Source organism: Meles meles, chromosome 1 (assembly GCF_922984935.1).
Source record: "Meles meles chromosome 1, mMelMel3.1 paternal haplotype, whole genome shotgun sequence".
Taxonomy (NCBI): domain Eukaryota; kingdom Metazoa; phylum Chordata; class Mammalia; order Carnivora; family Mustelidae; genus Meles; species Meles meles.
In genome coordinates this window covers 16,797,243-16,820,071 of record NC_060066.1, presented here as the reverse complement: position 1 = coordinate 16,820,071, position 22,829 = coordinate 16,797,243, and the positions used below count along the sequence as shown (strand labels likewise).

At 41.9% G+C, this 22,829-nt stretch overlaps 1 protein-coding gene and 1 pseudogene across 1 annotated transcript in view; one reads left to right on the top strand and one right to left on the bottom strand.

The window, feature by feature from the left end:
* Positions 1-614: 614 nt before the first annotated feature.
* LOC123941609 lies at positions 615-14,732 on the bottom strand (annotated as a pseudogene).
* A 215-nt stretch (positions 14,733-14,947) lies between these two features.
* Positions 14,948-22,829, top strand: part of FAM91A1 (family with sequence similarity 91 member A1) — a 46,743-nt gene continuing 38,861 nt past the window's right edge. Inside the window, exons 1-4 of the mRNA XM_046004404.1 lie at positions 14,948-15,257; positions 20,321-20,405; positions 21,424-21,575; positions 22,543-22,600. Of these exons, the coding sequence (XP_045860360.1) occupies positions 15,186-15,257; positions 20,321-20,405; positions 21,424-21,575; positions 22,543-22,600 (367 nt within the window). The 5' untranslated portion in view covers positions 14,948-15,185. The remainder of the gene's footprint in view (positions 15,258-20,320; positions 20,406-21,423; positions 21,576-22,542; positions 22,601-22,829) is intronic.

Sequence of the window (22,829 nt, the reverse complement as noted above, 5' to 3'; positions counted from 1 at the left end):
ATAGGGAGGGCACGTACTGCATGGAGCACTGGGTGTGGTGCAAAAACAATGAATACTGTTACGCTGAAAAGAAATAAAAAAAAAAAAAGAAAACCACTACTTTCAAAGATCGGTCTGATTTTGAAGGTGAACCAAAGTACATACCGTATCACTCTACAATCCATTTTAGCCATTTTGTATGGTTGTTATCTTATGGGACTACAGTGTATATTTCTTAAAAGGACACTGATGAGGGCACCATCTGGTGTTAACTTTAACCACAGCTGGTTTCCTCCTTCTCCTCCCAGAAGCTTTTGGTCGAGAGTTCTCCATTGTAAAGACTGAAGGGACCCAGTGACACGCCAGCACCATGGAGGGAGGTTAACAGGAGCAGGCCCTGGCCCTCCTTTGATTCTCCCACACTGTGGTACCTGCAAGTGGTTCCAAAAGTAGACCCTATACCGCCACACTTAAAAACATGGGGAGTCAGCTAGAATAGGGGAAAAGAAAGTCCTAGGTGGGAAGTAGGTGGACACATGAAGGGCCTCCTGCTCTGTCCAACACCTGTGTACGTGTGCTTTCACTCAATGAACTCAGGGGGCCCCCAACAGCGGTGGGCCGGCTCGATTCGCCTTTCAAGTCAGAACAACAAGACTAAGAAGCTCAGGCTTGCATTTTCGACTCTGTGAGGTCCCTCCGATGATGAGGAACTCCTATGTGGGCTCTCGACCCCTCCTGCACAACAGGATGCTTGCACACAGCCAGCCCAGCAGCCGGAGAGCTGCCAAGGCCGGCGCTGCCCAGATAAGATGCACCATGATTTCTAGTAGCTTCTTTACAACGAGAGCCTCGTACCCCTTGGTGGAGAGGTTGGAAGGATGGGCGAGAGGACCATGACAGCTGCTGGCCGTCCCTCTGCACAGCTCAGAGGGACGCTCTGGTGTTTGGTTTCTTTGAAGCCGTCTGAGGAGCTGTGAGCTCCGCAACGGTGCAGCTGTCTCTGTGCATAATCACCTGCCGGGCTAGGAGCACCTGGGTTGCTTCCATTGTAGGTCTTTTCATTCCCTTTCCGAATGCCGCCATCCCCCTCATGTTCCACCTTTGCTCTGTAAACATACCCCCAACTTCTGTGACAAAAACCAAGAGCAGGATGATGACAGATGTGGCAAGTCCGCAGCGGCTTTCTGGGACTGTGGCACAGCAGCCCCTTAAGCCCACTAAGGAACAGCGGGGCTCCTACAGGACGATCAGGACAGCGGGGATGAGAGTGTACGCGTCTTCGCAGAGGGGGTCGTAGTCATCACAAATGGTAAAGATGTGGGCTCCCACATAGCATCACAGGCCAGCTGCCCCCCAGAAGATGAGGTGGAGAAATCCCACACCTATGGTGCCTGCAGCCCCCCTGGGAATGGCACAGCCTGCGGGGCGCTCCCTGCAGCTCCCCCTCCCCTTGAGGCTCCCCAGACAGCCCCAGCCCTGCTGATCTCCAGTACTCCTGGTTTGGGGGAGTCACTGTTTCAGGACTCTGATTTTGATCAGTGGGAAGACAGGAAGGAGCTCACAGGTTCTTCACCGTTTTGCCCCCCAGTAACCATTTTGAGGTACAGTAGGTTCATACTGCCTTTGGAGAGGCCTCACACAGGGCTAAGCAACTCACTGTTTTCTTGAGAAGCGGCAGGCTGTTCAGGACCACAGCACTTTTTAGTGGCTTTCTGGCCTTTCGCTTTCACTCGTAGTGTCCTGGGATTGTACCCAGAATAGAACGCTAGCATGTGCTCTCTCCATCTGTTTGCTGGAGAATGTGAATCGGGGTGAAGACACTGTCTTTTGAAGTTCTGGAATATTACCCCTCGGTTCTCTGAGGTATGTAATCTAAGGTGAATGAGTAAGGGAGGAAGGCAAGGGAGAGGGAAGTGGGAGAGGGCTCCAAGAGGAGGCAACCCTTGAACAGAGCTTAGAAGGAAAAGTAGGGTATCATCAGGCAAAGTGGGGCTCATAAAGGGAGATAAAACGACATGAGCAAGAATACAGAGACATGGAATTGTGTTGTACTCTGGGACTGAAGTTTCTGCTTGGAAGGCTGGTAAAAAATCTAAAACTTTTGAAGTCTTACTAATATTGGTTACTTTTTATTATTGCTAGTAACAATGTTTAAGAGTAATCATTTTAAGTCATAATGTTATTAAGTAACACATAATACTTAAGAATACTATTATTAATAGTTGATCACAACTATTATTTAATCTTATTAGCTACCTGAGGTCTTACTAGGACTGGGTAGTACTAGGGGTAGAGAGAGGCTACTTTCACTTCTCCCCTGATAAACTTTCCACTGAGGAGCCAGAAAGAGGTGAGAGTGTTTAGGAAGACCCTGGACTTGGCAGATGGCGGCCTGACAGTTGCCACCTGCAGGCCCGTGCCCCTCCATGTTGCTCCACATTATGGGTTTTCATTTACTTTGAATGGGTTGCCCATCGGATTCACACAAAACTCTGAATTCCCGTTTCTCTTGAGGAATCAGACCAGGCAGCACAGGGCTGGCCTCCCCATGAGGAACAGAACAGCAGGTGCCCATGTTAGGTGAAGAATGGGTGTTCAGGCTGGCACGGTCCCCACCGCCCCCTGACTGGATTCCTGCGTCTCGTCTACACTACTTGTATAATTTCTTTAGCATGTGACTTTGCAATTCTGGGCATTCTCGGGATACTGGGTCATCTTGAACCATGAGACTATATTTGTCACCTTTGCCTCTTAGGGTCGGATGTGCCCATAGCCGTGTGAGCTCATTTTGTTGAGATGGAGACCGTGGACACCCTGCCTGCTTCTTCTGGTCACCAGCTGCTGATCCAGATCCAGGCATGAGCAAGTCTGACTGCTGAAGCTAACGGCTCAAGCTCATGCCTTAACTGCAAAGGCAGCTGAGAAGGAAAATATTTGGTGTGTATAGTTTCTCTGAAGGGAGGTGGGCTCTGCCTCCTAGTGAGATCCATAAGATGTTTAGACGTTCAGCCGCCAAATGAAAGAGACAAATTCTTTTTTTTTTTAAGATTTTATTTATTTATTTATTTGACAGACAGAGATCACAAGTAAGCAGACAGGCAGGCAGAGGGAGAGGAAGAAGCAGGCTCCCTGCCAAGCAGAGAGCCCGATGGCTTGGCTGAGAGGTTAAATCCTCTTTAAGAGGCTTTAACCTGAGCCATCCAGGCGCCCCTGAATGAGACAAATCTACTATAAAGGGGTTGGTCCTCTAATTGTGACGTGTCTACCAGTGGAGCACACGAGATGATCTCATGTGCAACACGAAAAAACTTTGCTTTGATAGCATTGCATTAGTTCATGTGTTAGGACAAAACAGTGAAGACATGGAACCTGTGAATGACACAAAAAGTTTATTAGGTGAAGCATGACAATTCAGAAAAAAAAATCTCAGGAGTGTAGTAGTTTAGATGATACTTGGAAATAATAAAATTATTATTGAAATGACTGAACTTTTGAACATTGGTCTAGATAAATGCAAATTTTAAATTTCTCTGTGCTAAGTATTATTAGTAATAAGGCAAAAATACATTTATTTAGGGATGCCTGGGTGGCTCAGTTAGTTAAGCATCTGTCTTCAGCTCAGGTCATGATCCCAGGGGTCCTGTGACGGGGAGCCCCTGAGTGGGGCTTTGTGCTCAGCGGGGAGTCTGCCTCTCCCTGTCCCTCTGCCTGCTGCTCCCCCTGCTGGCGCCCTCTCTCTTTCTCTCTATCTCTCTGTCAAATAAATAAATGAGATTTTAAAAAAATACATTTTTTAGTACTGTTGGCCAGACCCTATTCTAAGCACTTTATATTTGTTAACTTAAGCATTGCATCAACTTTAGGAGCTAGTTACTATTATTTTCCCCAATTTTACAGATGGGGAACCTAAGGCGCAAAGTAGTTAAACAACCAGAGGTCACTCAGTAAATAATCAAATGAGAATTTGACTCTCTCTCCCTGACGACTGTATCATTAGGGTGGTTGTGGATTTCTGTACAATGATTGCACTGAAAATCTTCAGAACTGACTTGGGATTTACAATCTGAAATTTGCGGGTGAATGCTTTTAGAGCACTTGCTTTTGTGCCCAATGACTTGTTGTCAAGGGGACAGTTCTCAGCTTTGGCATTATTGACATTTTGGGCCACATAATTCTTTCTGTGTGTGTGTGTGTGTGTGTGTGTGTGTGTGTGTGTGTGTAAGCACGTGGTGCGGACTGTCCTATGCATATTAGGACAGCATTCCTCACCTCTACCCACTAGAAACCAGTAGTATCTTCCCTAGTCATGATAACAAAAACATCTCCAGAAATTGCCAGATGTCCCCTGCAGACAAAGTTGCCCCTGGTTGAGAACTTCTGGTCTAGAGAATTCTGAACTCTCTCAGTGAGGAACCCAGAAATAATTTCCAGCAGGAGGCAGTGAGATGACTAAGCAGTTCGGGTATGTTCTCTTGCGAATTCTTGCACAGTATCATGTCATTCTTTCTTAATAGCAGGTGTGTCTCGTTTGTCATATCAGAAATAAACACACAGTGCCAGCTTGTACCAGTTACTGTTTTTTAAATGCCATGTGTGATAAACCTTTGTGTTCTACTTACAAAATGCACAGCCAGCTTCTTATTTTTCTAGAATCCAGTGGCTGTATACTTGGCAGGAAACTGCAAGTGATCTCAATCTCTTTAAACATTTCTTTCCTTGACTTGGTGTGTGGAATTCTTTGAGGGGGGTTCTCTGTGAAAATAGGACAGATTATAAACTCGGTCCATTTGTTTATTCATATTTTATTGATTTGTTTTTTGGTTTTTTTTGGGGGGTTAGTTTTTTAGTATTTTAAATACAAAGATCGATATTATGATCGTGATATATCAATATATCATAAAACACTGAAGAGCTAAAAGAAGGACGACTCTTCTTTTAAATGGGACTTCCGGTCATTAAATCACCGACATCAGGGTTTAGCAAGAGCGTCACGCAATCCTTTTTATTTTAATGTGCTCTGGCCTCTAACAGTAACTTCCATATCGTCTCTTGCCAGCCAAAACACCTTCCCCTCCAATCCTTTAGGACCTACTTAGGCAAAAACTACCTCCTCTGTTATTGCCTCCAGAATCCTTAATCAGAAGAGCCACTTCCTTCCACTAGACCTTTTATTATTTTATACCCATCATTGTATTCTCTTTATGTTCTGTCAAATTAAGTACCTGGATTCTCACCCCTACAAGATGGCAAATCATTTAATGGAAAGGATCATGCTTTATCTGTCTCTATCCCAAGTACTTAGCATAGTTCTTTACACATAGAAAGCACTTAGCATATTTTTCTTGAAAGACTGTATCCTTTTGTTAAATTAGTATTTCCCTAGAATTGGAAATCAATATTTGGCAGCGAGACAAAATCAATTGTTAACTCTATTTCTGTTGTTGGGCTGTAAGAATCAGGAGAGTGGTTAAGATCTGGGTGTGGAGTGTTCCCATCTCTTCCCCTTATTTACAGAGTGAGAGATCTTCCTCTGGGATTTTATTTAGTCCCAATTGTTACCTGTTCTATGCTTCTTTCACATTTGGGACTTAATTGCAATCTTTCGTGTTAATTTCATCCATCAAATCCATGAAGCAATCTTGCCCCCTCTCCTCTGTTAGCTTGGATCTGGGTTGTCTGCCTAAAAGAATCCCACAGAAACTTAATCCTTCAAAGGATTCTCCTAGTTCCCTTTAGATCCAGGCCCTTGGTAGGTCATGGTTTGGGTTTTCTTAGTTATTCCACTTTCCCAGTGGCCCATGGAAACCTGCCATGCTTCTCCTTGTGACAGGCCCTGCCGTTGCTTGTTACACAAGGATCTCAACATGTAGATATTGACACTATCTTGGAAGACAGATAGATAGTGAGGGGTGATCCCTCCAGCTCAGTCTTGCTCCTTCTTATGTTCCATGTGCAGAAAATAAATTGTGACTGGGGTGCCTGGGTGGCTCAGTTGGTTGAGCAGATGCCTTTGGCTCAGGTCGTGATTCCAGGGTCCTGGGATCGAGCCCTGAATCGGGCTCCCTGCTCAGAGGAGAGCCTGCTTTTCTCTTCCTCTGCCTGCCTCTCAGCCTACTTGTGATCTCTCTTTATCTCTCTGTCAAAATAAATAAATAAAAATCTTAAAAAAACAAATCGTGGCTCAGATTAAAGCTGTCAATTGTTTGGACAAAGAAAATGTGGCTATTTGGTTTTCAAAGTTAGACTTAATCATCCTCATACCCTCCCCCACACTGGGTAGTGTTGGGGTGGGGAGTGGGACTTTAAATCTACTAATAAAAATGCTCTTAATTCAGCCTCTTCCTAATTAAATACAGTCATTTCACTGGGGGACTGGATTCTGTTCAGCAAATACTCTACCTTGAAGATTTCATCTTCCCCCTCCGTTTCTCCTCAAGATATGTCAGTGGGAACTAAAATAATTCAGAAAACCTTTCGCAACGAAACCTGGCTTTCAAGACTACTAACTTTATCAGACTAAAAAAATCCCATTTTTTATTTCCAACGGTGAACCTTGACTTTCTCTTTGCCTTTCTTTGTAATAATCCTTATCTTCTCAAAGACAAATGGATGATGTTGGCTTTTTAATTAAAATTTTCCTGGCTTTTGCTTTCCTGGGCCTACCTTTTACTGGGTTACATGGTTCATTTGGCTCCCTATTTAAAAGAAAAGAAAGAAAGAAAAGCTATTTAAAGGAAAAAAAAGAAAGAAAAAGAAAAAACAGTCACTGTGCATTAAAGCTTATACCAAGTCTAAGAAGACATGTCACTAACCACATTAACCACAATTCTCAAAGAAAGAGAATTCCACATTTTTGCAAAGTGAGAGAACAAATGTTTACAAAGACCTGAGCCAAGAAATAGCTGATTTTGCATTGTTCTGTGATCAGTTTTAGTTGTAGCCAAGAAAGTATCCTATCTCTCACTCAAATATCATTAATAGAGATCATGAAGCAATCTTACTATATGTGAATTTAATCCCTGATCACAGTTTACATTAGTACATAAGCTCATATTTCTTGTTAGACCATCAAGAGATTACGTGTTGCTAAAGATGTAAAGTTTGGATGACATAATGTAGAAGGAAACAAAAAATATTTCAGCCAAGTTCTAAACCAGTGACAGTACACCCAAAGAAGCTGAAAAGATCTGTGATGGGCCGATGCCCTATGTGTAACATGAACTCAGATCATTTCCACTAGTCCAATGGTGTGTAATTCTTTATTTCGCTCAGGGTTCTTCCAACAGTTATCAAGGGATAGAGAAATGATTTCCTTGATCTACATGAACATGGGATAGTTATTTGCATATTTCTTTAAAAAAGAGTCTGGGTCAGGGTGCCTGGTTGGCTCAGTCAGTTAAATGACTAACTCTTGTTCCAGCACAGGTCATGATCTCTGGGTCCTGAGATCGAGCCCAAGATCAGCCTCCATGCTCAGTGAGGAGTCAGCTTAAGATTCTCTCTCTCTTCCTGTCTCTTTCCCTCTGCCTTCCCCCAAACTCGTATGCTCTCTCTTTCTCAAATAAATAAATAAATCTTTTTAAAAAATAAAAAAAAAAGCCTGGGACCTACTGAGGGAATTATTTTGCATATGCAAAAGATTGTTTTAGTTGGCCATGGCATTATTGTGTTGTAGAGTTAGAAAGGACGTTAGAAGTTATCTTTGTTCAATCTCCTCATTTTACAAATTCAGCAAAGGCTTATTGAATACCTGAGGCCCAAAGACACCTGAGGAGTAGTTATCAATCCTTGCTGTGCATTGAATCACCTGGGCTCCAACTGTGGACTTCTGATGTAATTGATCTGGTGTGAGGCCCAGGCACTGGTCACCTTAGAAACTTCTCAGGTCATTCTCATGCTCCTAAAACTATCCTTTTCCATCGTGTGTGTGTGTGTGTTTTAAGATTTTATTTATTTAGTTGACAGAGAGAAGGGGGGTGAGAGTGCAAGCAGGGGGAGTAGCAGAGGGGAAGGGAGAAGCAGACTCCCAGCCTGAGCAGGGAGCCTGATGTGGGACTCGATCCTAGAACCCTGGGATCATGACCTGAGCTGAAGGCAGACACTTAACTGACTGAGCCACCCAAATGCCTCTCTTTCCTCTTTTTTTTTTTTAAATCTGCCATTGAAATCTTTTCTTCTGTATCTAATCCACATACTTAAATGAAGTTATCTGATGAAATGAGAAGAGATCTCCAGATGCCTCCTCACTTCCATAGGCTTTCATAAGCTCCTCCCTTTGTCTTCTTTATTTTCCCAACCTCTTTTACAAAATAGAATTGAATAGCAACCATGGAAGTCACAAATCCCATTCACCCAAATGTGATTTTACTCCTCATCATAGATGCTATGAAAATACTTTCGATTAGGGATAAACTATGCTTTGTAACTGATGGACTTCCTGTTTACCTGGCCTACTAAGAAGCAGACAACTTTAGGCTCAATGGTGACCTCGAGATCTTGCAAACCTCAGACAGACTACTGTCCCATAGTCCTCACTGCATCAGTTCCCAAGAAAGAAATGACAATATTTGGTGCCAACAGATATGGGAGACAAAGCTCCGATAAAGAATTTCAAGGACTTTACAGCCTGAGAGATTGGTTTGGATAATGAAGAGATGCCTGCACCCCAATGTTTAGAGCAGCAATGTCCACAATAGCCAAACTGTGGAAAGAGCCTACATGTCCATCAACTGATGAGTGGATAAAGAAGATGTGGTCTCTCTCTCTCTCTCTCTCTATTCCATTATAATATTAATATTCCATTATATATTTAATATTCCCTACTATATACACAATTAAGTATTACTCAGCTATCAAAAAGAACAAAACCTTGCCATGTGCAATGACATGGATGGAACTAGAGGGTATTATGCTAAACAGAATAAGTCAGTCAGAGAAAAACAAATACCGTCTTTACTCATACGTGGAATTTAAGAAATAAAACAGATGAATATGGGGAAGGGAAATAAAGTAACATAAGATAAAAAGAGAGCAGGAAACAAACTATAAGAGATGCTGAACTCCAGGAAACAAACTGAGGGTTGCTGGAGGGGAGGTGGGGGGAGGTCGTGGTGGATGATGGGTGTTAAGGAGGGCAGAGTTGTGATGAGCACTGGGTGTGATATCCAACTGATGAATCACCACATTCTATCTTTGAAACTAATAATACAGTATATGTTAATTAAATTAAAATCAAACTTAAAAAATTTAAAAAAGTCAATAGAAATGAGGAAGCAAAGATTTGCAGGTTTTAGGTATAGAAATGTTGTGTGAGATCAGCCTCTAGTGGGCACTTTAACTATCACAATGGCTCCACATTTCAGTCATATGGCTTGATTTGGGAGTGTTCATTTCTACACCAGATATATTCTAAACACAGTCTGACTTCAATGGCAGATATAGATTATTTTTGACATTAGAGATAAATATTATAATATCATTCTTTTGCAGGCTCTATGGAGAGGATCCCTCTGCCTCTCTACACCAGACTTGTGACTCTCAGTGGCTTTTCATCTTTGCAGAGGAAAATCCTAGAAACTCCCTAACAGAGAAAAATGGTCCCACATGTTTCTTGCCCCTTCCCGCTTCTTAGTCCTTATTTCCTGATTCTGGAGTGTTCCAGGCACAGTGTCTGGATGAGAAGTTTTCCAGGCAGAGAAGTAGAAGAAAGCATGCAAGAGAGGATATCTCCTATGTGGCCTGTTTAGGGAATTGCAAATGTCTTAATATTTCTCAAGTGTATAATGCAAGAAAGGATGGACAGCTGGGTCTTTCAGTCTTTTTCTTTTCTTTTCTTTTTAACTTTCACCCTAGAAGAATACAGAAATATTTGTCCACTCTGAAATAAAGGAAGTGCGGGTGGGATGGTTTTCATAACGGACAGTCTCCATAACAGAGGTGGAAAGGAGGAGTGAAGAATGGGGCCCGTGGGAGAGCCCACATTCTCTCTATGCCAGATTACCTGTCCTCTGCTTTGCTGACTGGTGGGGGAAAGGGGGTCTAATGCTGTGAGATTTTTCACATTTTTATTTTTAAATAGGTAACAGATCTGAGTTTATTTCAAAGTAAATGTTTTATTTTGGAACTCTTTCTTTCTTTTTAAAAAGATTTGATTTATTTGTTTGACAGATAGAAGGAGGGAGAGAGTGAGAATACAAGCAGGGGGAGTGGGAGAGGGAGAAGCAAACTCCCTACTGAGCAGGGAGCCTGAAGCAGGGCTTGACCCCAGGACTCTGGGATCATGACCTGAGCTGAAGGCAGACGCTTAACCGACAGAACCACCCAGGCGCCCCCTGAACTCTTTCTTTTTTTCTTTCTTTCTTTTTTTAAAGATTTTTATTTATTTATTTGACAGAGAGAGAGAGAGAAAGAGATCACAAGTAGGCAGAGAGAGAGGGGGAAGCAGACTCCCTGCTGAGCAGAGAGCCCGATGTGGGGCTCGATCCCTGGACCCTGATATCATGACCTGAGCCGAAGGCAGAGGCTTAATTAACCCACTGAGCCACCCAGGCGCTCCGCTTTCTTAAAGTATTTTTCCATGAATTCCAAGAGGTCAGATTCTCAGTAGACTTAAATAAGGTTTATATCATTTAAAAATTGATTACATGTGCTGTGGTATAATTTAATTGTTTATACTTAAAGAAAATATGGGGAATTATATTTAGCATTACTTGTTATACCCATGAGGAGTTCCCAGTAATAAGCAAAAGAAGAAATCTGGACATTTTAAAAGACTTTAAAAACAGTATTTGTCTCTCGCTCTCTTTTTTGCTTATTTATAACAACAGATGTGAGCTGTAAGAATAAAAAGTTAAGAAATTTTAGTGCAATTATAATCAGATTGTTTTTTTCTTTAATAAAGATTTTATTTATTTACTTGAGGGAGAGAGAGAGAGAGAGAGAAAGAAAGCACAGAGAGAGAGAGAAGTAGACTCCCCACTGAGCAGAAAGCCTAATTCAGGACTCAGTCCCAGGATACTGAGATCATGACCTGAGCCGAAGGCAGATGCTCAACAAACTCAGCCACAGAGTTTTTTCTATTGAGGTATAATTGATGTATAATAGCTTATTAGTTTCCAGTGTATATCACAGTGACTCAATATTTTTATACATTAAAAAATGATCCCCACCATATAAGCCTAGTTACCATTTGTTACAATACAAAGTTATTACAATACTGTTGACTATGTTCCCCACGCTGTACTTTACAATCCCACTGACTTACTTATTTTATGACTGCAACTTTGTACCTCTTAATCCTCATCATCTGTTTTGTCCGCCCCCTCCCCTAGGCAAAACTTCCTCCCTCTGGTAACCAAGAGGTTACCAAGAGTTACCAGATACCAATACTGGGTGCCTGTATCTATGAGTCTGTTTCTATTTTATCTTGTTCATTTGCTTCGATTTTTAGATTCCTCGTATAAGTGAAATCATATGGTATTTATCTTTCTCTAACTTATTTCGTAAATGCTAAAGCATAATATTCTCTAGCTCAATCTATGTGGTCACAGATGGTAAAATTTCAGTCTTTTTCACGGCTGAGTAATATTCCATATACTGGCTGTTGTAAATAATACTACAATAAACATTGGAGTGTATATATCTCTTTGAATTAGTGTTGTTATTTTCTTCAGATAAATACCCAGAAGTGGAATTGCTGGATTGCATGGTAGTTCTGTATTTAGTTTTTTGAGGAACTTCCATACTATTTTCCACAGTGGCTGCACCAATTTTCACTCCCACCAACAGTGCCCAAGGGTTCCTTTCTCTGCACATCCTCACCAACACTTGTTTTTTGTCTTTTTGATAAGCGCCCATCCAACAGGTGGGAGGTGATATCTCACTGTGGCTTTGATTTGCATTTTGCTGACAGTGGGTGGTGGAGAGCCTTTTTTCATATGTGTGTTGGCCATCTGTATGTCTTCTCTGGAAAAATGTCTATTCACATCCTCTGTCCATTTTTAAATCAAAATTCAAAAATTTTATAAAACATTTTATTATTTTTTCCATAGGTAAAATAAAAGAATTTTAAAAGGTAACATATTCCAAGATACTTAAGATATAGTTCCAAGAGAAAAACGAAAGCTCTGCAATGAAAGTTTGTACTCCCTTTAAGATCAGAGTTCACCATTCAGGCAATTCAAAATTAACACCACATAGTCCCCAATCTGATTAAGAAATGTTCACCAACAATTTAGAGAATCTGAAGAAGCCAAATGGGAAGAGAAAATTTTGTGGGTTTGCATGTACTTCTACCAGTAAGATAATGAGAATGATTCTTGAGAAGATAACCGAAAAAGGCCGTGGTGGCTATAACACACAGAACCAGTCATTCAGTAATGCAGGGTTTATGGTGTTTTTTTTTTCTTTCTTAGGCTTCTGCTTAAAATGCAACTAATGAATGGTTGAACACTGCATCAAAAACTAATGATGAAAAAAAAAACCCTAATGATGTACTACTATAGGCTGGCTCATTGAACATAATAAACAAACAAATAAATAAAAGCATAATTTGGGGGGAAAAAACCCCTGAACAGTATTCTTGATTTCTGCCCCTAAAGCTGATCCCGTCTAAATATCATACCACTCTTACTTCTAAGAAAAAGGCACATAAAGAGGATACATGTTTTTCAAGAGGCTTAATCCGGAGGAAGAAGAACTAGCCTCTCTAGAGAAACTTCAAATGATGATGAAAAGTCCCCCAAAAAAGTAGAAAATAGACTTGTAAAATATGTTAGGAATTTTCACTGTGTGCAGCGCCTGGGTTGCTCAGTCAGTTAAGCATGTGAGTTGGATTCTGGCTCAGGTCATGATCTCAGGGTTGTGAGTTCGAGCCCTGCGTCATTGCGCTCTGCACTCAACAGTGTGCGTGGGATTCTCTCTCCTTCCCCCTCTGCTCCTCTCTGCTCACCATGCTTTCTGTCTCTCTTTCTCTAAAATAAATAAATAAGTCTTAAAAAACATAAAATGTGAATCCTCACTTATTCCAAATAATGTTTACTAAAACCTACAATAAAAAACATTACATAAGAGATAATATTCAGTTGAGTTGGCCATGATTTTAAAACCCAGCAGTTAAAAAAAATACTGGAAGTTCATTGAGACTCAGGCACTAAAGATAGATTACCTTTAACTGTGACTGCTCCTATTTACCCACTGCCTTTGAGAGACTTTAAATACAAGCATGTCATGTTCACAAGGATTTGACTGCAAATCACAGTCTATAGAGACCAATTTCTATGTAACACTATTTTGGAGAGCTAAAAAATTTTCAACTTCAACTGCTCAACTTCACAGATAGCCGTTCATCTGAAATGTCTAAAGCATCCTTTGAACTTCTTTGCCCTGATGTTCCTTTTAGATCACAACACAAGGAAACCATTGGCAAAGGTTTCCTGAAATAAGCAAACATTTCCCCTATGCCCAGGTATCCCATGCCCCTGGGTCTCCCTAACGCTTAGGATCTATCTGATCTGGCAGGCAGGGAGCAAACTCATTTACCTTCTCCCCAATCCATTAGATGTGTTTAAAAGTTACTTCCTAACGGATGCCTTATAATGCAGTGTGCCTGCAATGTTAACACTGGTCTTTCTGTTTAGGCTTCTGTACTTCGGGAGCAGCAGGTTCCCTCCTGATGTCTTTGACATCATTGGTTGTGCCCATCAAATAGAATTCTTTGCTGGGAACGAGACCGATAAAATGAGTGAGGCGGTTGGACATGGAAAAAAAAAAAACCTGAAACGGCAGCAATATCCCAGGCATCTTCTCTGTTGAAGCTCTGCCACTTGAGAGCTTTTTGAAATGGTCATCTGTTATGTCATCAGCCTGGAAAAGAGCAAATGCAGACTCCAGCAGGGAGGTCAGACTCCCTCCAGGTCACACACAGCTGGTCAGGGAGCACTGGGTTCTTCAAGTAGACCCTGTACCTGGCACTGTGGACAACCCCACTGTATGGGCTCTTGTTGGCCAGGCTGGTCACTATGATGACCAGTTCCCTGTCAGATCGGCTGAGCTGGCCTATTTCTCTGTTGCAGATGGCATTGTAATAAGCAAAGAAGTCTCTGAGTTCTAATGGCTGGTGAGACAACAATTTACATTTGGTAAAAATCCTGTCAGCCGTGACAGGACTCTGAGGGAGCGAAGCACAGATCCACTGGCACCCTGTTGGAAGCCAGGAGGCCTTCCTGCAGGTGCCTGCCCTCTCACAGCTTTTTTTTTTTTTTTTTCCAATACAAAGTTGTAGAATTTCTTTCTACATTTTAGATATTAACCCTCTACTGGATATATGATTTGCAAATGTCTTCTCCCATTCAGTAGTCTGCCTCTTCGTTTTGTTGATGGTTTCCTTTGCTCTGCAGAAACTTTTAGTTTGATGTAATCCCATTTATTTATTTTAGCTTTTGTTGCCCTTGCCTGAAGAGGCTGGTCCAAAAAAATTCTGCTAAGACTATTGTCAAAGACTTTACTGCCTATATTTTCTCCTAGGCATTTTTGGTTTCAGGCGTTACAGTCTTTAATCAGTTTTGAATTTATTTTTGTGTATGGTGTAAGATAGTGGTCCAGCTTGCCCAACCCCATTGATTGGAGATACTCTTCAGTGCTGGCTTTGCTCTTCCGCTATTTAAAGCCAGCTATGACTTCCTCCCCAAGGAGGAATTCTTAGACATTCTTAGACAACTTACTCCAGTGCCTGAAACTGGAGAAAAGTGGGACATCCGACAATGGCAATGCAGACCCAAGAATTTATCTTTATTCATCCAGACACTGACAGGTGGAGCCAAACACGTGGGCAGGGGGCGATTAAACGAGACTTGGCCTTGCCCCGCCCCCTACAATCTGGAGGCGGGGCAGGAGGCCAGTCTGTGCCCGCCCCTCAAGTCTGGCGCCAGCGGGCGGAAGTGACGCAAGCCCAAAGCCATTTCCGGCGGGCCGAAACTAGGAAGAAACTTGGAGCTGCCTAGGCGCTCTTGCCAGCGTCTCTGTTCCACCTCTGCCCCGTGGCCCGGCAGCGCGGAGCTGTCGGGATCCCTGGCCATGGGGCACCCCCGGCCCTCCGCAGTGTGAGGCGCGAGGCCTCCCGCGGGCTCCCCGATAGGCCGAGGGCGGGCAAGCGGGAGGCGTCGTTCCAGCTTCGGTCACGGCCGCTTGTCGGCCGGGCTCCAGGCATCATGAATATAGACGTGGAGTTCCACATCCGGCACAACTACCCCTGGAGCAAGTTGCCGGCCAACGTGAGGCAGGTACGGCCGGAATCTGGGGTCGGGGCCCCGCCCTGCCGTCACCTGCTCACCTTGCGCGGGGCCGGGGCTGCCCCTCGCGGCTGACTCCCGCCCTTCCCCCGCCGCGGTCTCGGGGCAATCGTCCCGCAGGTTAGGGGTTAGGAGGGGACGGCTGTGAGGCCACAGGGGCACGATGGGGGCGGTTGGTAAATGGGATGGGCTCGCTTGGCACCCTTGCCTGTAGCCTCGTTTAAACCAGGCGCTGGGTCAGGCGCTTGCGACATCTGTTTAACACGGCCCTTGACCTCCAGAACTTCAGGATGGTGGGGACTAGACGAGAAACAAATGACTGCGTTACAGGAGGATAGCCGCGCACACGTCCTTGCATTGTAATGTATGTGGGCACACGGAGAAGTAAGACATTGTCCAGGGAGTGTCTGGAGCCCGTGTGGAGGAGGCACTGAAATTGGGCCTTAAAGGATGAATGAGAGATAAGAGGGAGGAAGATTTTCCGGGGAGACGGAAAGTTATTTGAAGAGCTTGGACGAGTGAAAGAGTGTGTTGAGAGTAGCTAGCAACTTAGTATCACGGTTGGTGGAGATGTGGGTATACTGGTGTTTGGAGGTGGGATTTTGTGAGTGAGTGGAGGTTGGTTGGTAGCAGAGAAGGCTGGAAAAGCAGGCAGGGCCAGATTTTGAAAGGGCTTTCCTACTCTGATTGTTGGACTGTATCCTCTAGACAGCAGAGGCTTACTAGCGATGTTTGAACAAGAGAGTGTTAGGAGGTTTTTTGGGTTTTTTTGAGGGTTAATTCTCAACTGCTTGAATGACATGTTTACCAGTTGCTCAGCAAATGTTAACTGAACACCTGATTGCTATGCCTTGTTCCAGGTGTGGGTAGTTTGGCCCAGTCAACAAGATAGAGACCCTGCCTTCGTGGAGCTTACATTTTAGTAAAGAAAGACAGTAAACAACTAAATGAAGAAGTACTGAATATGGCAGGTGGTGTTGAATCTTAGGAAAATAGTGATAGACGCGGCATATAAGGCGCTGTTTCTCTGGCCATGGATTGATCTTCAAGTTGCTCTCTTTTTGCTTGGTTCAGAGTGAAATTCTCTTTTCCACTGGCGCTGGGCGGTTATATTTGGAGTGTTTGGGATTAGTTTGCTTCCTCACTCAGCATGGGGGCGTAGTACTGGGAAACAAATAATTTTAAGGTTCTGGCAATGCATCACGTGGCGGAGAAAGTGCTTTCAACGGAAGATACCCAACAAGAAAGTAGCAAGATAAAGGAACTAAGATTTCTTGGTTTTCTGTGGCTGCCCATGTGGCATTTATCTTGACTTGGAGGAACAAAGCTCTAAGCTTGAAAGAGTGTTTCTCTTGTTTAGTTCGAATGAGGGCTTGGGTAGTTTTGTTCTTTAGGGTTTTGTGTCGTATCCAGAGACAACTGGAAGAACCAAGAGTGCTTTTCTTTGTTTCCATCTTTACTTTTCCTTTCACGAATATAAATGTAGCATAATGGAAGAAAGATGGATGATTCAATTACGTTTAGCATGAATAATGGATCTCAATTAGTATTGGCAAAAGCATATCTAATACTTAGTACTATTAAAAATAATCACAAATCAGTATTATCACTAGGTAGAAATGTGACATTAAATTAAAATTTGATAAGATCACTTAAAAAATAGCTGTCTTAGCTTAGGATAAACTTCCACTTGGAGAAGGTGTTGGAAAATCCATCTGTACTAGTTACTTCCTTGGACTTTATCTAGCCTTACTACTGTTCACTTAGGTCACGCTCCACCTTGGATTGCTACATCAGCTTTCTGTCTGGTCTCTCTTCCTCAGTGAAGGACTCCCTCACATTCATTCCTCACACTGCACTGGGATAAGATTTCTAAAAGGCCCATTCAGTCCTGTACTGCCTGTCTCCTGTAGATTACTTATAACTTCTCGAATGTCAGAACTCCTCCAGGAAGGATTTCCCTGACCTACATCTGGAGAAGTTGACCCTCCCCAGCACTGTTTCTCATCCATACCACTCAACCCTACTGTGTTTCATTTGCTGCTTACATTACCTGTTTTGCTATTGTATTTTGAGCACTTGTCACATGGTTGGCTTCTAGTAAATATTTTTGGAGCAAGTGAGTGATGGTATCAGTCAGAGGTATTTTTCCAGGACTAAAGCTCAGTCACTTTAAAAGTGGGAAATGGTCCTTGTACGGAAAGAATTTTTTTTTTTTTTTTTTTTTGCCATTATAGATACTAAATACTTTGATAGAGTTTCCAGTAAGCTTTGATGACTTTAATTTAGAAATGACTCATTTCCCACTTCTGAAAGCTGGGAGAAGGTGATTTCAGATTTTTCTTAAAAGTGCATGTCTAGTGGTAAGGGGATTCCAGATTTTTACGAACTATACATAAAGCCAGTAGCTTTTATATGGATGGGATGAACTGTTTTTATTTGATAATGGGCTGTGCAGGACTTTAAAAAATACATTAAAAGTTGTAGATAAGGCCATTATTTCAAGGTTTTTTGTAGCTTATTAGTATCTTGTATTCATTATTCAAAAACAATTTGTAGTTATTTTAAGGAAAGTCTTATGATGATGTTCTGTATCATCTAAGAAAGGTCAATTAAAAATTTGTGTGTATCTTTTTTGTGGGGGGCCGTGATTGGGGTTTGTGGGCAGAGTCTTTAGAAAAAAAAATTCCTTCTGCTATTAGCATAATCTGATGTGCAGTGGTTGTCTGATAGCCAGCGGCTATGTCTCTCTGTATCTGTTACAGTGCCTTTGATTTGCCACTGTACTTCATCTGTCAGACCTGGTCACTATTTCTGCAGGGTCAGTGGGTCTCAGAGTAAAATGACCCTTCTTTTAGTTTGCTTCCTGTGGTGATAACAGTGTTTCAGAATGTGAATGGTGGGAAATTTGGGGGAAGAGTGGAGAGAAGCCAAGGAATATGTGAACAGAGCAGTTTTATTTTATGTATCTGGGTAGTGAAGAACAAAATCAATTTCTAATATAGTTTTTAGATCTTTGTGGGCACACATATGTATTGATTGATCAGGGTCAGTTGTTACTTAATTCCTGGCACGAAGGCTTAGATGTTGAAACGTTGCATTCTCTAACTGGCTTATAAATAACAGGCCCTTATGTTTTGTGTGAGTGGCTTGATTACACTTTTTGTTCTGGCGTTTCCAGGAATGAGGTTAGAAAGCGGAACCTGGTTGTAAGTTGGGATAAATTAAGAGATTCATTTTAAAACAGAAGAGCAAACCTCAAGTGCGGAAGATGCTTAGGTTCTACAAAATCGTGTGTGTTTTGTGTTCTTTGGGAAAGAGGCTTACTTATCTGGCAACAAAGCTAGAGAAAACCCTTTACAAGTTTTGTAGCAAACCCAGCATTTGAATTCCCCTCAACATCTTTATTACCCAGGTTTTGGTGCTGCATAGAGGATGTGGAGTAGTGTCTCTGTGATGACCTTTGCTCCTAACTCTGCAGATGTTAAGACAGATGAAAAAAATAAAAGCACGTATATTCTGTCAGTAGTATGGGTCACGATTTAGCCTGTGAAAACTAATTAACATAGGTTCAGGAAGAAAGATGGCCGTTTTCTCACATCATCACTTTTTTGTTAAAGTACATCCCACCAGTGGTCCGGTTATGGGCCAGTTTATTCTGTGTCTTAACCTGTCTTGTGAAGATTGCCTTTGCTGAAGGTATGTGTAGAAACATTCACCTTGGCTTTCAGACCTTTGAGTAGGAAGTATAATAACTGAATCCTCTGATCTTTCTGCCATTAGTTTCTAAGATGTCTGATTTTATATTACGGCGTGTTGGAAAGATCATACCTAGTAATTAAAAAGAGGGAGAGCAGTCATGTTAAATTGAGTTTGTGGTTGCACATTGAATGTAATGTTGACTGTAATCAGACATACTTGTTCCTTGCTTTCATGAGAGCCCAGTTTTGAACTTAAAACACCAAAGCACAGCTAGAAAGGTTTTTGCCCATTAAAAAGTGTATCAGAATTCTAAAATTGTCTAAAAAAAATTTTTTTTAACAAAACCATAAGGAGAAGGTGTTTTTTAGAAGTCATCTTATTGGGGCACCTGGGTGGCTCAGTCGGGTAAGCATTGGACTCTTGATGTCCACTCGCGTCATGATCTCAGGGTCCTGAGGTTGAACCCCTGCATCTGGCTCCGTGCTCAGTGGGCAGCCCACTTGAGATTCTTTTTCTCCCTCTCCCTCCTCTCCTCCCCACACTTGCATGTGTGCACACGCTCTCTCTCTCTCAAATAAATAAATCTTAGAAAGAAAAGAAAAAAGTCATCTTATCATTTAGAGGTACATTTGAAATGTACATTCTCCAGAGACACTAATTTTTAATAATCATAGCCCTCAGATGTAAGTAATTATCAGACAGGGATCTGTCTTTAGTTGCCGCTCTTAAATTAAAAAGATAAGTAGGTGCAAGAAACCATCCATTCATCCACCTATCCATCTGTCCACTTATTCAACACACACAAATAAGGAACAGTCAAGAAAGAAATCTTTTTTTTTTTTTTTTTAAGATTTTATTTATTTATTTGACAGGCAGAGATCACAGGTAGGCAGAGAGGCAGACAGGAAGGGAAGCAGGCTCTCCGCTGAGCAGAGAGCCTGATGCGGGGCTCTTTCCCAGGACCCTGGGATCATGACCTGAGCCGAAGGCAGAGGCTTTAACCCACTGAGCCACCCAGGCGCCCCAAGAAAGAAAGCTTTTTAAGTAGAGCTTAGTTTTTTGTTAGTTTAATGAAGTTATGCTCTTGGACTGTTATTTGATATTAAATACTTCAGGTAATTTCAGTAAGTCCTTTTAGAAAGGCAAACTGAAAATAAACACATCGAATTTTTGTTTAATATTATAGTATGAAAATTAGTATAATAGCATTTAAGAAAATATTCTTTGTCCTGGAAATTAGAGGTAGTAGGATAAAATTAAAGGGCATGGTTTTGAAACTGTATGAGGAAAAAGTACTGTTGTTTAGTTCAGAAGCTATTTTTAAAACTATCTGAATTTTTTTTTTTTTTTAGAGTCTTGGAAATTCACAGAGAGAATATGAAAAGCAGGTTGTTCTTTACAGTATCCGCAATCAATTACGATATAGAAACAACTTAGGTAAGTAGAGACATTTTTATATCACAGTGGAAACACTTGTTGCTATTAACCATTTTCATTGATCTTTTCAGTGCATGTTTTCTAATACTGAAATTATTCCATGTAGACATTTAAGAAGCTCTGTACTGACCCACCTAACAACAATTTGTATGAGCAAGTAAATTATTCTTTCTAAATCGGATTCAAATTATTTTTTTTTTAAAGAGTATCATTTGTAGATTCATTTTACCTATAGAATATTAATCTCAATTCAGATGTACTTTTTTCACTTTAGGTGAAAAAATAAGCCAGAAGAGAAGTACGTTCGTTCTTAATAGTTTCTGATTTTGGATTTTGTGGGTTTTTTCCCCATAAATATTCAAAATATAAATTTAATGAAATCTCTGTAATAATTGGAACAAATTTTAAGCATAGTTGGTTTTGTGTGTGTGTGTGTGTGTGTGTGTTTTAACTTTTTCTTTAACTGTTTGGTTTTTATTTGTCAGATGACTCATTAGTCTGTTCTATTGCCCTGCTAGTCTTCCTATGCATGTATTTACTCTCAGTTTAAGCACTGTAGTTCAGAGATAGTTTTGTTTTATTTAATGTATTTCATGGGAGTCAGGGGTCTTTTTCCATTTAAAGAACAAAAACTATCAAATAATTTTTTGAAATAGACTTGATGCATTGAAAACTACCATTCAGTTTGGCTCTCTTGTGGTATAGTAAGGGATTTGATGAATTCTAGCTTGCGTTTTGCATCTTTTAGAGAGAACATTCCATGATTGCTTTCTTGGCTTTCTGACTTGGTAAGAATTCTCTCTCTATTTATCTGTCCTGTTGCAGATTCCGCTTGTGTACTCTGAAGTCTGTTTCTTTGTGGCTTGTTTCTTTGTTCCAACTTAGTTTCGTTTGTTCTCTTCCAACTACTGTGCTTTTAATTTTAGTTAATGTTGGTTTGTAAAGTAGTTCTTATTGCATTTATAATTATAGATAATTGTAAGACACCTGAAAATTGGAAATTTCTCGCTTTCCCCAGTTAAACATGTCAAGAAAGATGAACGCAGATACTACGAGGAGCTTCTGAAGTACAGTCGTGATCATCTGATGCTGTACCCTTACCATCTGTCAGATATAATGGTAAAGGGCCTGAGGATAACACCGTTTTCATACTATACTGGGATCATGGAGGTGAGTTCACGGTGTACGTGGGGCATTAGAAATGGGACGGGACTCACTTTCTGATGTGGCTTCCTCTGCGAGAGCTCCCTTTGCTTTTCTCCCCAAGCCCCTTCTTCACAAGCACTTAGGCCGTCCTGCGCCTCCCATGTCTCTGTGTCCCTGTTTGGGAGGAAATATTAGCGTAAAGCTTGAGGCCTGACAGCCGTGGTTTCTGTCGGTCCCCTTTCCTGAGAGCCAGGGCAGCAGAATGAAGGTGGCAGGTAATCAGTACGTAGAATAATTAGGACTGCCTCTTTGTTTTGCTGGCACTGACCACAAGGTTTAGGAGAGATAATAGGGGGAGGGTTTTTCCCCCCTTTACCAACCTTCAGTTGTGTCCAGGCGCTTGTTGCTGTCTGCTTTCTGTTCTTACACCATTGGGTGTAGGTCCTAGGTTGAAAATGGGCCCTATCCCCACAGTAGACAGTTGTTTTATTATTGGAGTAACAGATGGGCATTGGAAGAAGCTGGATGCTGAGGTTAACTGTGCTGCTGGTTGGGTCTCGTAGGCGCAAAGATGACAGAGTGGTCACGGTCTTTGTTGGTGGTGCGCGTCTCAGATGTGTGTTGATGGAAGTGTGACACATCAGGCCCCTCTCCGGGCACGAATCTGGGATGAGGTGTGAGGCGTGGAGAGGCAGGAACTGAAAGCGGTGTTCCTGCGTAGCTTCTGCAGAGCACAAGTTGCAGGGCAGATGTTTGGGATTCAGGAGCGCTGTGGGGAATGCAGAGCGAAGGGCTGATCTTCAGTGACCCGGTTGGGCCCAGGTGGCCAGTAGCACAGGGCGGCCTGCATGCTTTAGGTCGCACACTCATCTGAGTGCTTCGGGCAACAATTCCGATTATCCTGTTTGGCTCTCATAATGCGTATTTATTCACATGTTTATATCTAAGGATATTTTGCATTTAGAATTTTTAATTGTTTTCTTTTTGAAAGGACATTATGAACAGTGAGAAGAGTTATGATTCATTGCCCAATTTTACTGCCGCTGACTGTAAGTATGTAATGACGCTGAAGGTAACGATTAGTCTGTCGCTGTGCGTGCGTGCTGTTGTCTGTGTCGTCCTGTGTGTTTTTAACCGAAACATTTGAAGCATGGGAACAGCAAGCCACAGTGTTGGTAGGAATTTTTATCAGGTGAGGCAAGTCAAGTATAAGGTTTAGTCTAAATGTCTAAGGGAGAAATACGTTAGAGGGTAAAATGAGAAAAAGTTTATATTTCT